This window comes from Populus euphratica, unplaced genomic scaffold, assembly GCF_000495115.2.
Source record: "Populus euphratica unplaced genomic scaffold, PopEup_1.0 scaffold86.1, whole genome shotgun sequence".
Classification (NCBI taxonomy): domain Eukaryota; kingdom Viridiplantae; phylum Streptophyta; class Magnoliopsida; order Malpighiales; family Salicaceae; genus Populus; species Populus euphratica.
Window position 1 is genome coordinate 605,524 of NW_011499880.1, and position 16,254 is coordinate 621,777.

Sequence of the window (16,254 nt, forward strand, 5' to 3'; positions counted from 1 at the left end):
AACTGACTCCCGACGTGTGTAACTACTTTAATACAGTAATTTCCACCGAGATTATTAGCTTTCCTTTTTAAACTTGAATACTTCATCTTCTCTGTTTTTCCCACGTTCCATAACAATTTCAATCAAGAATTTGTTTGGAAACCAATGCAATAAAAAAAAGATTGTTTGTGCTTAGATAACTAGTTAAAAAGTTGGATACCTTTTGGTATATGTATCAATTTTTCAAGTCAATTTACATATTAGTTGAGAGCAGCCATCCTCCATAAATAATTTCAAGAACACATTCTTACAGCGGTCAATACAGTAGCTTTTTAGTACTAATTTCAAAGTTAGAAAGGATTAGATTTTCTTAAACACTGGAGTCACCCTTGAAATTTGGTATAACTAATGATGATTTTCTGACGGAGTAAGCATGTGCATGATAGACAGACAGAAAGATGCTTGGCGTTATAATTTTACTCGGCAGCAATGACTCTTAGTCATGGGTGATGTCATGGGTGATGTCAGATAAGTGCAAGAAGACTATCTGTTCATCCTGCAACAAGAAGCCGACAAAATACAGAGAGCATCTTCCATTAACTTTAATTGATTATCTTAGCATAAGAGTATGTATGCGGTCATCTGAAGATTTTCGTAGTAAATTCCTTTTCAGTTAGAATTCTGAATGATGAATTTGGTCTCACAAACTGTTCTTGACTCCACCAAAGACATATGTGTGAATTTAAGAGCCCTTTCTACAGTAAAAGCTCCAAAACTTGCAATAAATATCCAGAGTTTACACATGAAAGTTCCGAGTTGAAACTCACGTGTAACAGACAGCATTACCCATTACACACCAGTAGCTGATCTGTACAGCCTGCAACAAGAATCATAGACCCCACAGTTTTTTGTACAATGTGTACCGTACCTATAACATCATCATCAATCCTAAACCCTCCCGTAAGTCCATGTTTTCCTTTATATAGACCCTCCTCATAACGCTACAACAACAACCTCCATCACTTGCTTTGCTCACTAAACCTGCTCTGTTTTTCGTTGTCTTTGCGAAAGTTTTATTAGATTTGCTCATTCTTGTATGGCAGTGAGTTTACTTGCACGTGAGATATCTGACCTCTGCTTAGGCAAGCCTGCTTTGAGGTCTCTCTCACTCACCACAACGATAACTGAAGTTCTATTTGCTCTTAAAAACTCTGATGATAACTTTTTAAGTGTATGGAGTTGTGAGCACACAGCAAAAACTAATAAAGACTACAGAGGCAATTGTGAAGAGGATGGCTGTGATGTTGGTGAGTGTAAATGTGTGGGTAAAGTTTCCATGGTGGATGTAATATGCTATCTTTGCAAAGACGAGAACTTGGTGTCCCCTTCTGATGCATTGAAAGCACCTGTTTCTGTTCTCTTGCCTGAGGTTCCTGGAATGGTTGTTCACGTGGAACCAACTTCAAGGTATTGGGAATTGTGCTTTTCGGAGTTTTACCATGTTTCGTCAATTATTCAAATTTCCAACTTTTCTTTTTCTGTTTTTATTGGTGTTCTTATCTGGGTTTTTATTGATTTTTCAGTTTAACTTCCTTTATGGGAGTTCCCAAGCTATTTATTGTTTGCTCAAAGGCAAGCTTGGTAATAATCCCTTTAGTCTAAAATTTATAATTTTCTTTCATTATTTCTGTCAGTTACTTCCTTAGTCAAGATCATTTCTTGATCAGGTTTATATAACAATTTAAGACTTGTTCTTAACCATGAATCTATCCCAATTTGTTTTATAGAATCAGGATGTTTTGGTATCAAATATGACCCTATCAAATATGGCCCCCCCCCCCCTGTTTTTTTCTTACACAATAGGCAGCAATTTGAACGCCAATAGTTTAGTCGCTACACGGATTTGAGATTGTGTTCTGTTTCTTGCAGCTCCACTAGTAATCACCAGTTTTTTTTTTTTTTTCAGCTTATTGGACGCAATTGATCTCATCCTCCAAGGAGCCAAGAATCTAGTTGTGCCAATAAAGACCAGATATAGCTCCAGTTCAAGAAGAAAACAGCACCAAAAACTCTCAATCACCAGCCCCACCATCCACAATGGCCGGGAATTCTGTTGGCTAACACAGGAAGACATAATCAGATTCTTCCTCGGCTCCATTGGCCTCTTTGCTCCACTTCCAGCTCTCTCCATTGACACCCTTGGCATTATAAGCAATGATTATCCTACTATTGACTACCACTCCCCTGCTATCTCAGAACTTGAAGCCATTTCTGGTTCTCTAGCAGACGAGAATTCCGTTGCAATCATTGACAGTGATGGCATCTTAATTGGGGAGCTCTCTCCATTCACCCTAGCCTGCTGTGATGAGAGTGTTGCAGCTGCAATCACTACCCTTTCATCCGGGGACTTGATGGCCTACATTGATTGTGGAGGCCCCCCAGAGGACCTTGTCAATTTGGTCATGACGAGGCTTAAAGGGAGAGGCCTAGAAGCAATGCTGCAAGAATTCACCAATTCTAGTTGTTACTCAACGACTAGCTCATGTCATTCACAGTCTTCGTCGTCATCATCTGATGAGGAGTCAGAGAGCAGCACCCCAGTTAGTGCGCTGCAGAGACCAGGAAAGTACAGTAGGTCCATGAGTTACTCAGCCAGGATGGTGAGAAGGGCAGAGGCAATAGTTTGTCATCCCAAGAGTTCACTTGTGGCTGTGATGATTCAAGCAATTGCTCATAGATTGAATTATGTGTGGGTCATAGAGGATGACTGTAGCTTGGTTGGGATTGTCAGATTCTGTGATGTGTTAAAAGTTTTCAGGGAAAGTATAGAGGATATGGCCTAAAAAGGCAGGGAGCTTTTCCTTCCTTCTTTTCCCAGCTGGCTTTATCGTTAACGCTGATCTGGTGAGATTAGATCAAGGAAATAAGTGGTAGGAAAAACTGATGGAGGAGTTTGGAACCCTTTTTGATACGAGGAGAGTTGGCCTTCGATTGTATAATTTGTATTGTTTTCTTTGTACTGGTGGGGTTTTGAATCTTCTGTGCCTTTTCTACTTTTAATTATTGAAGCAGAACAGCAGGAGCAGGCAGATTTGACAATATGCACCTTTTTGTATAATCATCTAGTGTTTGCCTCGTTGATCTCGTTGATCCTGATTTTGTTGAAGATTATGTCATGTGTGTTCATGTTAATTCATAGTTTAACAAATGGCGTGAACTCAAATCCCGATGACTCAGGGCACATTAGAATTTCGTTTTAAATAGTTTTTTTAAAACATTAAAAAATTCGGTTTTTCTTATTAAAATTAATTTTTATGTTTTTTTAGATTGTTTTTATGTACTATATTAAAAATAAAAAATATATAATTTTAATATATTGTTATGTGAAAAACAATTTAAAAAATAATCTGTCATTTTCTTGAATACAGTTTAAAAGATACATTTCATGTGTTTAAATTAAAAATATCTTAAAATTATATATTAGAATTAAAACATATCATTTGTAATTATATTCTTTGTAATTATATTCTTTGACTATTTTCTTGTACTTTTTTTCCTAATTAAACTCGAGTATAAGGTTATTTATTTTTTTATTATATAATTTAAAAAAAATATGTTATAATTTACAAAGTTTATAGGCTTGTTAACGAGTTTGATGAGTTTAATTTTTTTAATTTAATTTTTTTATGTGATATTAAATTAATTAAAAATTAAGTTTTATAATTTTTTATGAGGTTATTATAATCTTAAAAATAAATCTTAATATTGGTTTGATGCTTGATTTTATGATAATTTATTTTTGTTATTATATAGTTAAATAAATAATAATTTGAAAACAAAAGGATAATTAATGTCAATATAGTTCATTACTCGATTTGCAAGTGTAATATATTGACCCCGGTTATTCAATTCATGAGTTTAGTAGGTATACTTATCAAATATAATTTTTTTTTAGTTTGTGATCCTTTAATTTTTCTAATTATTTTTTATTCCACTTTTTTTCAATATCAAATTGGTTAAGAAATATAATTCATGATTTATTTTTTTCTGCTATCTATAGGGTTACAATGATCTTAAATAATTTTTTTTTTGAGGATTGATACTTGATTTTGCAAGCATTTGATTTTATCTTAAAATTAAATAAAAATAATTTACAAAAATAACAAATTTATTAAATCCATTGAAATTCATGATCCAGTATGGTGACCGTGATCGATCCAATCTAGCTTCATCTCAATATTAAAAAATAAATTGTTGTTTAATTTTTTAAAAAACTATATTATATTTTTATTGATCATCCAAGTTATTTTTAAATTTATTAAATTAAATAATTTATTTTGGATCAATATCCATATAATTTAACTTGAACTTGAATTAGCTAAAAAATAAGGTAATAGACTAGCATATTTCAAAATTAATTAAACTGTTTAATTGGATTTAATTATATTAAAAAAAATTCGACCTTCCACGGAGTACGACGACGGATGTAATAGTTACTATCTATAGCTAGTGGGTTTGGCTAGATGTGCTGAATACTCAGCACAGCTGGAATATGTTTCAACGAATGTTTAAAAACAGTTTGTTGAAAAGGAGAGGGAGCTCGGATTCTTTCCGTGCAATAACAAGTCATTCTCTTCAATTAAATTGAAATTCTACCCACTTATGGTCTCTTGTATCGTAGCCAACAAATGAAGAACATTTTTTTGTCCTATTCCCACCAACACCCCATGACTCGGTTTCCGATGCACATGTCTGCAATGCACGTAACGCATGGCATCCACCTGTTCTCTGATATCCTAGAATTGCAGTCTTTCAGTTTACTCCTAACTTAATTAATTTTTTAAAATTTTAAAATTAATAATTATATAATTTTTTAATAATCTTTAAACTTATAAAACATAAATACATTTAAAGAACAAATCAAGAACTGGACCAATAAAACTACATCTTTTAGTATACTCCCAAACATAATTTTGCAATTACAGCCAAGGTTCTTTATATGTGCCATAGGAAACATAGCTAGAACTGTCTCAAAGCATGCGAAGGACCATGGATTAGCACCACCACTACCCAAAAACAAAAGATGAAGAATGGTGATCGAATTTTCAAAGGTTACGAATAGAAGAGAGGTCTGCTGTTTACATCCAAAAGAACCTATGATGGATCGTGCTCTTTCAGACAACAATGGCAAATAACCTTGCAAAGGAAAAGTGGGAAAAAAAAATGTCTATAGACTATAAGCAATTTCATGAATTACATTACAATCGTTACTACTAAAGAAATTTCCGGTCAAGTTTTCAACAATATGAGACGACTCAATCTGGTGTGCGAATATTAACTCGGTTGAGTTGAGTAGATGTGGACGCTTCTGATATAACAGTGGCATCCACAGGGCAGAGAAGGGTGTCTAAACTTGATCTTCATTTGCATTTACGTGAAAAAAAATTTAATAAAAATTTTTTTTCTATTATTTATAAGTGGTAGGGTTACAACGATCTCAAATAATTTTTTTTTTGAGGATCGTTGCACATATTTGATTTTATTTTAAAATTAAATAAAAATAATATATAAAAATAATAAATTTATTAAACCTATTAAAATTCATGATTCAAGATTGATCCAATTGAGCTTCATATTAATATTAAAAAATAAATTATTATTTATATATTTTTTTAAATTATATTATATTTTTATCAATATCATCCAAGTTATTTTTAAACTCATTAAATTAAATAGTTTATTTTGAATTAATATTCATATAATTTAATTTGAAATTTAAACTAGGTAAAAAATTAGGCAGTAAACTAGCATATTTTAAAATTAATTAAACTGTTTAATTGTATTTAATTATATTAAAAAAAATTATACTCTTAATTTTTTTAAATTAAAAAAAATTCAACCGTCCACGGAGTACGACGACGGATGTAATAGTTACTATCTATAGCTAGTGGGTTGGCTAGGTGTGCTGAATACTCAGCACAGCTGGAATATGTTTCAACGAATGTTTAAAAACAGTTTGTTGAAAAGGATAGGGAACTCACATTTCCACTCGGATTCTTTCCGTGCAATAACAAGTCATTCTCTTCAATTAAATTGAAATTCTACCCACTTATGGTCTCTTGTATCGTAGCCAACAAATGAAGAACATTTTTTTGTCCTATTCCCACCAACACCCCATGACTCGGTTTCCGATGCACATGTCTGCAATGCACGTAACGCATGGCATCCACCTGTTCTCTGATATCCTAGAATTGCAGTCTTTCAGTTTACTCCTAACTTAATTAATTTTTTAAAATTTTAAAATTAATAATTATATAAATCTCTAATAATTTTAAAATATATAAAAATTAATAACATTTGAACAACAAATCAAGAACTGGAACAATAAAGCTGAAGTACAGCCAAGGTTCTTTATATTTGCCATAGGAAACATAGCTGGAACGGTCTCAAATCATGCGAAGTACCATGGATTAGCACCACCACTACCAAAAAAAAGATGAAGAATGGTGATCGAATTTTCAAAGGTTACGAATAGAAGAGAGGTCTGCTGTTTACATCCAAAAGAACCTATGATGGATCGTGCTCTTTCAGACAACAATGGCAAATAACCTTGCAAAGGAAAAGTGGGAAAAAAAAATGTCTATAGACTATAAGCAATTTCATGAATTACATTACAATCGTTACTACTAAAGAAATTTACTGTCAAGTTTTCAACAATATAAGACGACTCAATCTGGTGTCCGACTATTAACTAGGTTGAGTTGAGAAGCTGGGGACGCTTCTGATATAACAGTGGCATCCAGAGAGCAGAGTAGGGTGTCTAAACTTGATCTTCATTTGCCTTCCGAAGCAAGACCTGTATCATCTGCTGTTTCTTGAACGAAGATTTCAGTCGGCTGTAGGCATCCCCTCAATGTGTCATGCCCAAGTTGTGCTCTTTCATTATCTCCAAATCCAAACATTTGGCCCTGGTTAGTAACCACAACAGTGTGGTAGAGGCCTGTGCTGATCTGAGAAACATGACGAGCTCTTAAGCTATCAAGGACTCGAGGTCTCATCACTTTATCAGATACACCCCTATCAGGAAAGCCAAGGCTACCAAATCCCATCCACCCAAAGCCATAAACAGAACCCCCATCAACCAGAACAAATGTTTTCCTTTTTCTTGCACAAACCTATAAAATAAAAGGCATCATCACTGGTTGAGTCTCGGATAAAAAGGTTTCGCATGCCATTTATCATAATAAACTCACACAAAGGTGAGAGGAAGCAGATATACGTTTAGAGAAGAGGAAAGGGGAAGAACTAGAATGAAGGGAGAACATAAAGGACATAGCAAACAACCAGGAGGAACAGTGCAAGTTGCTAAGGTTGTGGAGGTATTCTAGTACTGATCCTAATTCCAAAAGATAAGAAAGCGTGACGAAATCGGTGAGAGAGAAGTTAAGAAATGATTATTATTTAATCTTTGATTCTACATATAGCAAAGCCTATTTTACTTAGAAGTCATAATACTATACAAAAATCCTAGTCTTTTTGGAAATTATTTTGTGTAGTTACTAGTTTTATTTAACTTGTTATAAATACCTATGTAGAAAGTTTTTCATAGAATTGAATTATGGAATAAAATTGTGCTACTAAGTTAATTGAAGACTTGGTGCCTAGAGTTTTTTTCCTCTCCTTCTATTTCATCTTGCTTTTCTTTCTTACTATACCTTTTTCCTCTTCTTCTTTTATTTCATCTTGCTTTTCTTTCTTACTATAAAATCTGCTGCTACGGCTCACCAACTGTTGTTGACAAGTTTACTATAACCCAGAATTCTTCTAAACAAGTCCCTTAAAAACATTAAACTGGTTATTGATATTGTAAACACATCCTCGGATTTCAGTTCTACCCCCAGTTACCAAGAACCGTACACTGCCTAGAAAACTAATGCATGACATGCATTCAAGTTCATAGTGGGGATGTACTCAATTTACTTAAAGGGTGCAACAGAAAAAGTTGACCAAACCTGCACAGCAAGGTGGCTCTTAAGGCAGTTCACAAGTGCAGGAAGAGTCTTATCAATCTCATCGCCGTGGCCTAATGCTCCACAGTAACCTTTTCCCCAACTATAGACCTACCATTACCAGGACATAGGTTAGAGAGGTTCTTTGACAAGTTCATATTACCAGGTTACCAGGTCACAGGTTAGAGAGGTTCTTTGACAAGTTCATAATCAGCAAGACTAAGCACTATCAATGAAAGCACAGTTCAACTTGGGTGCAGAGACTAACAAATCCACTTGAATCAAGTGCCACTGCATGCTCATCACCAGCAGACACGTGGACCACATGAATATCCTTTCTTCTAAATGTCTGGATTGCACGTGGCCGGAACTCATCATGTTGCTCTCCATGACCAAGACAAAAATTAGAACCGGAACCAAAAGAGTAAACTACACCGTTGTCAGTTAAAGCTAAAACGTAACTGGGACCAGCAGCTATTTGAACCACAGAACCAACTCCCTCGAGCAGTTCAATTATTTTGGGTGTTGGTCTGTCTAGCGTGTCACCATGACCAAGTTGCCCATGTGTGTTCGTCCCACAAGTATAAAGCTGGCCTTGTCTTGTGAGGAACACTGTAAAGTTCAGGCCAACAGCAACCTGAAACAATTCCCAGCTTTTTTTTTAATTTAATTAAAAAATCAAGAGAAGAAACAAAAGCAGCTGGTCCCAGTGAAATGGTCCCAAAACACTAACAATATTGTGTTGAAGAAGCACACAATTGCCTAGCAGGAAGAAAGTATAACCCCCATGCTTAAACTAAATGCTTTTACCCGTATTTTAATCAAGTCTTCAAGAAAATCAAGTAACATGTGATTCTGCAGAAAAGTCACTGACGCGTAAAAAAATTAAATGAATATCAGAAAATTAACTCAGCACTGGAGACAAGGCACAGTTTGCTATCCAGGCAGCTTGGTATTAACCGCAAGACAATGGTTGGATATAGCAGGAATTGTTTTCTTAAAATAAAATAAAAAAAATCAACTTAAATAAGAAAATCATTGTTAAGAAACAAAAGCCCTTGAATGTGTATTGGTCATAAGAGCCTCACCAAAAAGGTTGAGAACAACAATTTTACATGTTACTATAGATCATCCAACACCAACTAAAATACATATCTGTTACCTAGGAACCCATAGGAACACTCTTAAGAAGTGACATCAGTAAGAATACAGTATAGTGATATGCATGTTACCTGCTTGCATGGAACTCCCTTCAGTGCCTCAACTAGCCTAGGCCTAAATATGGGGCGATTAGTATCGTTGTGGCCGCAGCAAAATGATGAATTATCACCGCATGTGAAAACCTGCATCATTAAATAGCCATCATCTGAGGGACATGACAAATTATCAAAACCAAACTCGTGATTATTAAACCATATGTCTCAACTGCCAGTCAGAATACAGTATGTGTTTAAAAGCTTGTTGATATAGTATGTTTATTGTGCATAAAAACTACAGCGACATTAATAAATCACAACCCTCATTTGCAAACAGAAGGAGATGCATGCCACATGGTTGAGGCTTCTAGACAACATAGAAGCAATACATGTCCAAGGTTATCACAGTCTTATAATGAAATATGAAGCATATTCACCCTTAATATTCCCAGACTGCATCAGCATCAACAGAACCATTTTTTAGTAGGAAGTCTTGAACTCCCAACTTCTCAGACAAAGGAAATTATGGAATATGAAAATGAGAAATGGCAGTGCTCTTAATTACTTGCACCAAAACTTTCTTTTAGGCATCCAGTTCTATGAAGCAATAACATTCCTAAAACTATGAAACTGCATATTGTTTTTTTTTTTTACCATTGATGCTGGGTCAAACATCATTCACACATGAAACCACCAAAATTTAAGAGCCTAACCATATAGCAGCTTGCTCAATATTATTATTTTTACTTTTTATCATCCCCACTGTGGCCCTCTAAAGGTCTACACCAAAGCCTGCTCATTCTAGCAATTAGTTCAGAGCAAAACAAATGACTGATGAAATATGAAGTATGACCAGTAACAAACCTCTCCGGACTGCAAAACAAAAGCAGCATGATTATGGGAGGCTGAGACTTGGATCACATAAGCCAAAGATGGGAATCTAATCTGTGTGAATGCTACACATTGTGTTGTTTCAGCACCATGTCCAAGAACGCCACACAAACTGGAACCACAAGAATATACAGATGAATCTCTGATCAGCAATGTGTGATATCTTCCGGTTGTGACCTGCATCTGTTGATTTAACCCAAAGAGAATAAACATTGATAACTCTTCCAGATGCATCAGCCTAAATACGAAAAGGACTAGGATACAAAAAAAAAAAAAAAATATAAAAAAAATAAAAAAAAAAAAGAAAAGGTGGGCAAGGTTTGGCACAAATCACAAGTTTATTACCGCATGAACTTGAATGTCCATCCTTTGTGGAAATCAATTGTAATTTTCCTAGTGTTACGAAAAGGGACTGCAAATAATTTTCCTAATATTTCCTTAACACTACTTTGTAACATATGCCAATAGAAAAGGGACTGTAAATAATTTTCCTAATATTTCCCTTCTAGAACCTTAACACTACTTTGTAACATATGCCAATTGATAATAGGTACCACACTACATTATTGATGCAATAGCAAACAATAGTAGCCATTAGAACTCTAGATTCCCTTTCTAATATTGGCTTGTCCTGTCTTAGTTCATAATGAGAAAGCCAACAGCGATGTTCCCATCCGTCATAATTCACAAGGAGAACAACCACGGCAACATAGCTGTTAGGACAAAAGCCTAATAACATCATTTACTGCAAAATAAATGTTGAGAACATGTAGAATACAAAGGATATAACAGAACAATATAATTACTTCTGCACTCGTGTAGTTCTTCAATCTTTCATTTGGAATGTAAGAATATAAGAAAGAACACATACATTGGATGCTGAGGTCTTGACCATGCCTGATGATTCCTCCACGGCTTGCAAGAACCTCAAAACCCGCTTCCAATTCCCTTCACATCGACCAAACAACCCTTTCTGAGCATTCCACCCCATCCCACTATACACTCTATGAGACACACACAGCTGATACGCTGCAAAGTCCACCAGCGACCTAAACTTTTGAGGGTACAACCCATGACTCCCTCCAAATGTCCTAGAAGTCAACTCTAAACACGCGAGGTCGACCGCACTAAGCCTACCAGTGGTCAGTATCTCAAAAATCAAATGTGATGGCAAATCCTCGATGGAAACCGATCTATTCTCATCGGCCATTTATATCAAATTCCTCAGTTTTCACAACACACCACCAATCCTTTACCCTCAGAATCCAACACTTGTTCTCCAAAACGGATAACAAGCGACCTCAATTCAACAAGACCAAGCTCAAACAGGGCCGATAAATAAGCGAAAATGTATCAAATTTTTAGACGAAATCTATTGTAATTAAAGCAACATATGAAGAAAACAACATCAGAGGGAAGAAAAATAGAGGTGATAGAATACAAGAAAGGGGGTCCAAGTGAGATTATCAAATTATGTTTTCGATACAATGATTGGAAATAAAACATCAGAAGAGAAAATATTCTCACACAAACTCCCAAAAATTTAATCAGACAAATTCTCCAAAGCCAACAGCTTAACCTGCAAAATTGAGCGCAATTCAACAATAAATTAGATCAAAATTCACTTCTCAAACCAAAAACAGAACGAAATGCAAGATCTTGAGACACAAACCTGATTAAACACCATCAACAACAAAAGGGTTTCAGTAAAGCTCTCAACTTTAAGACAACAGTGAATAGAATGTGAGATTTTGAGATGAAAAATAAAAATCAATATACAGAAAAGGGGTTTTGATGACTAGTGATCGCTCACCAAACCGACAAAGAAAGCAATAGAATTTCACTTTTTTAGTGGTGACCGAAATGTAGCCAAATTGAGCACAAAAGGAAGAGAGAATTGAGGAAAGGTAGGGTCTTGAAGGTGTCTTTATGGCCACATTTTTCTTAGATGTCAGCCAGTCATGGTATCTCTCTCCAGATTTTAGTTTTAGTTTCTTCATTTTATGGTTTCATTAGTAAGAAAGAGAGATGGTTGCATTGGAGCGAATTTGGGCACAGAAAGAAGAAAAAGTCCTTTCGTGGATTCTGCTTGCTGGACTTCACTCAAATTTGCTACCTTTTGCGGTTGACACGTGGAATTCAGTGGAGTTGCCATGTGCGATAAATGAAGTGGTTTTTTGGGCGTCAGCTTTGCAACCCTGGGAAGACGAAGGACGGAGTGACCATATTTCGCGCGTAGATGAAGGGTGCCTTCTGCGCACCCATGCAACCGCTGTTTTGTTAAATTTAATTTTTTATTGCTACAATTAATTTTTTTATATATATTTTTAAATCAAAACTAATTCTCTTTGTTTCTTTCAGTTGTATTACAGATACATTTTGATTTAGTAGTTACAACGATAGCTATAGTTTTGTGAATGTTGCTATTACAATGGTTAAAAAAAAAAGTCTGTTTGATTATAGGATGTTGTAGCATAAGTTTTATATAAATAATCTAAATAAAAAGCTTGAAAATTCCTGGCCACTTTTTCTTGAGGAAGGCAAGTAGCTAATTCACTGTATTAAGTTTCCCATTGCTCTGCTTAAATTTCTTAGCAATGGCGCCTGCTAAAGTCATCGAAGACTTGACCTGCTAATTCCTCTACGGCTAATCAGAATATTGAAGAAGTCCTTTCCCCTCCCATGGAAGAAACACCCTTGCAATATTAATTGTCCCTCTCGTCACTGAAAGCACAGCAATAATTATTATGAGCAGCGAAGCCATGGACTTCTCTGAAGATGTCCAAGGTTCAAGGAATAACTTGGGGGGCAAGCCATCATCTACTAAGCCAGCCAATCCCGAGAGTTCTTTTCTTATAAAAATATTGAGACGTGTTTGGGTGTTTGGTACAACAATAAAAATTAATTTTTAAAATAGACAACAATGGCAGTGCTGCGCCAAAACAGACACTAAGCATTAAAAAAATCAAAAGCCCACAGGCTATTTCTTATACCTTTTCTTTTCTGTCATACGGGCCAGCCTGCATTTAAGGCCGTACTGTCAACGGACCAACCTGGGCCCATTATAGTTTTAGGCATCAACAAGGTTGATTATTTGTCAAATGACCCAGGCCCATTATATTTTTCAGATGACCCAGGCCCAATATTTTTCTGCTGTTGGTTTTAGCTTGTTTTGTTTCGGTGTCTGTTCGTGGCACAGTTAGGTTATTAATCAACTTCTTTTTGGATTCAGGTTCGGATATGGAGAGTACCAAACCTGACCCCTGGTACCCTGGATCACACTTGTTTTCCATTTCACTCATGGAACACAATTAAAAGTGTCGTGAGCCTTCATCAACCAGGGACCTGAAAGGGTCTTTAAGCACTAGCCCAGTTCTCGATAGTGTTGTCTTGCTTGTCTGTATAGATAAAGACAATGGAGGCAGACTTGATGCACCATGATAATCAAGAAGATGGAGCCGAAGAAGAAGACTATGTGCTTCTTGATCTTGATGCTGTTTTTGCCCAAGTTGATATTTCTCCAGATACACCATATGTTCTTTCTGTAAGTTTTAACTAATCCCTTCTACAATTTGCTAAGTTTTTGTTTCTTTTGACACTGAAGACTGCGTCTTTGAGTTTTTTAGCATCAACCCGCTTCAATTTCTTTGATGAATATGGTAAAAACTGAGATTTTACTGGGTTTTGCATTTGCATGAACATTTCCATGCCATTATTTATTGAATTTTAATTATGTAGTTTTTGTTTGCTATTTTAAGCCGATAAACTGTATGTTGGACTGTGGTTTACAATTTCCGAAAATTATGTACAGATTTTAGGTGCTGCAATTCATGCTTTATTACAATTTTTTTTAACGAGTAAAGGGCCCTTCTTATTTTGAGTTTACTTGAGCATGCCATAGTTATAATTTTGATCATTGAATTCGAAATGTACATGCTTTTGCTAGAGTAAGCTGAAACAATTGTGTGTTTGTATTTTGATTTGTGACTTGCTAGTTCGGATATTTTTCGTTGTTTTTTAGTTGCATTTCATGTATTATTAAAATTATGTAATAAACAAGAAGGCCTTTCGATTCTTTGACACCACCCCATATTGAAATATTGCTTACTGCTGCTGCTTGAAGGATTCAACAAGGAAAACCCTTCACTGTTTTCTGATTTTCTTGAACTTTATTGACTGGGTGCTTTATTTTTAGTTCAAAGGGATGATGATGGCTTCTAATTTTCTTTTTTGACTCAGAATTTTGTTGACTCGGTATGACTTTTCCTTGGGATCAATTGCTTTTATTTCTTTTGCCTGCTAATAAAGTTAATAATTTGCTTTTGCTTTTATTTCTAGAGTGTCTAAATTCTTCAAACCATTGATTTTTTCTTTTCATGTCAGCATTTTTCTTTTAGTTAATCATTTGTTTGAACTCTAGGGTCTCGACACTGCAGAGCCAATATTGATTATAGATGACAAAGTGAAACTGGTGAGTGGATGGCTTGACATATCATTTATTCGTTTTTGTATTCATTTCGAGTTTGAAGGGCTATAACATGGCTAACCTGTTCAGTTGACTGACATTGATAACAAACATATGTTTGGTTCTGTTTTTTGCTTTCTCAGATTGGGAAATATGAAGATACAATCGGTACATGCTTTGTTTTCTCAGAAAATGGTGAGCTTATCTCTGCCTGTCTTCTTTGGTTTAAGGAACTAGACTAAAAAGAAGTTTTCCTTGCATAAATTAACCACCTAGCTGACTTGAGGGTTAATCAATCATCTCTTATATAATATGCTAGTTTTGCGTCCCCCCCTATCATTCATTCTTTGGCTACCATGATAAATTGATTGATTCTCAATTTTGGTCCTGTTATTGGCTTTTATGGCAAATATCAAGGGAAATTGAATGATTCTACCGCATAACAGAACTATTAACACAACTATGAATGTCCGCATGGGAATCTAGATGTAAGTCTCAAAATATGACCTATTATTTAGAAGTTATTGCACAAGACTGGCGAAATTAACTTCCCATTTACATCAAATATTATAGTGCGTTTTTTTGTGTAAACTTTAACAAATAAAACCTGGATCTAACAGCTAGGACATGGGATCATCAACTCACCTTTGGATTTTTGTTTGCAATTAATTGTTTATAGCAATGGTTCACCAAGAGAATTGGATGATTCGAGAGTGGGGATTTGATATTTGTTACTGCAATTCTGCTAACAGAAAATTGTGTTTGCAGAAGCTGCCCCTTTGATTCTAGAAGAGACAGGACCATCAGAAGCAAACCTTTTTGCAGGCAGATGTATAGTGGATCCTAACCAAGCTCCAACCAAGGAAGTGAAACCAGTTGCACAGCTCCAGAAGATCCTAAAGTTTAGGTTGTTAATGGACGAGGATGTTCAAGATTTCATTGTGGAATCAAAGACATGAAATTTGTGAGTGGAGAAATCCCCTCCTCCTGGATTTCGATGCAAATATTCTTTTCCGTAAATGAAGATGGTTGGCCTAGCTAGTTGATGGTAAATGCTGATTATTTAGTAAGATGGTTTCAGATAGAATAACCTCGGTTGTGCTGTCAGACTCTCCCAAGTCCCAGTAGTTCCATTTGCTCTACAGCATGTATACTGTTTTCTGTAGTTTTGTTATTAAAAACGTCTGATTTCAAACACACTAGTTTTGAATTGTGTTCACTCGATGGCAGAAATCAAATTTTTCTCCAAGGATTTTATACTGCTAGATGCTATAAAGGTTAACATTACATTAGTTATGTCAGGGCAATGATATAATGTCATGTTTTGTTAGAAGTAATGAATTCTATAATATAATGGTCCATTATATTTCCTTCTATGCTTCGTTGTGCTATTTCAAAATTGTGATGTAATTGAGGATTATAATTGTAATGAATTATTATATTACAAGCAATATATATATATATATATATATATATATATATATATATATATATATATATATAAAGACTGACTATTTGGGATTTAATTGGAAAAAAAATTATCACAAGGATCAGGGTGTAAATTTTACAAAATACAAGGACCCAAGAATTTTAAATGAAGATCAATTATTAATTAAATAGAAACTAAAATGAAATTTTATCAAACATCCTCTATATTATAAAAAGTTCTACAATCAAACAAGGAATATAATAAATTATCCCACATATTTGTTAT

The 16,254-nt window shown here is 35.0% G+C and overlaps 3 protein-coding genes across 7 annotated transcripts; 2 read left to right on the plus strand and 1 right to left on the minus strand.

Moving 5' to 3' along the window:
• The first annotated feature begins 802 nt into the window (after window positions 1-802).
• Window positions 803-3,093, plus strand: LOC105129186 (CBS domain-containing protein CBSX5-like). Its single transcript, XM_011031142.1, has 2 exons — window positions 803-1,446; window positions 1,946-3,093. The coding sequence occupies exons 1-2, from the start codon at window positions 1,076-1,078 to the stop codon at window positions 2,820-2,822; spliced, it is 1,248 nt and encodes a 415-aa protein (XP_011029444.1). The 5' UTR covers window positions 803-1,075; the 3' UTR covers window positions 2,823-3,093.
• A 1,970-nt stretch (window positions 3,094-5,063) lies between these two features.
• Window positions 5,064-12,219, minus strand: LOC105129187 (Regulator of chromosome condensation (RCC1) family protein). 4 transcript variants are annotated; one of them, XM_011031146.1, is made up of 7 exons: window positions 10,947-12,219; window positions 10,049-10,258; window positions 9,221-9,331; window positions 8,257-8,625; window positions 7,992-8,099; window positions 6,811-7,154; window positions 5,064-5,397 (listed from the first exon to the last, which is right to left on the minus strand). In XM_011031146.1, exons 1-6 carry the CDS (start codon window positions 11,283-11,285, stop codon window positions 6,813-6,815), a joined length of 1,479 nt encoding a protein of 492 aa, XP_011029448.1. In that variant the 5' UTR covers window positions 11,286-12,219; the 3' UTR covers window positions 5,064-5,397; window positions 6,811-6,812. The 4 variants fall into 4 exon arrangements, with proteins under 4 accessions (XP_011029448.1, XP_011029447.1, XP_011029446.1 ...); XM_011031145.1 differs by lacking the exon at window positions 5,064-5,397 and having other exon boundaries at window positions 6,470-7,154; window positions 10,947-11,654; window positions 11,889-12,217; XM_011031144.1 differs by lacking the exon at window positions 5,064-5,397 and having other exon boundaries at window positions 6,470-7,154; window positions 10,947-11,654; window positions 11,748-12,217.
• Window positions 12,220-13,267: 1,048 nt separating this feature from the next.
• LOC105129190 (Transcription factor TFIIIC, tau55-related protein) lies at window positions 13,268-15,914 on the plus strand. Of its 2 annotated transcripts, XM_011031149.1 has the most exons (5): window positions 13,268-13,619; window positions 14,496-14,546; window positions 14,684-14,735; window positions 15,309-15,504; window positions 15,771-15,914. In XM_011031149.1, exons 1-4 carry the CDS (start codon window positions 13,491-13,493, stop codon window positions 15,497-15,499), a joined length of 423 nt encoding a protein of 140 aa, XP_011029451.1. In that variant the 5' UTR covers window positions 13,268-13,490; the 3' UTR covers window positions 15,500-15,504; window positions 15,771-15,914. The 2 variants fall into 2 exon arrangements, with proteins under 2 accessions (XP_011029451.1, XP_011029449.1); XM_011031147.1 differs by having other exon boundaries at window positions 15,309-15,914.
• The last annotated feature ends 340 nt before the right edge of the window (window positions 15,915-16,254 follow it).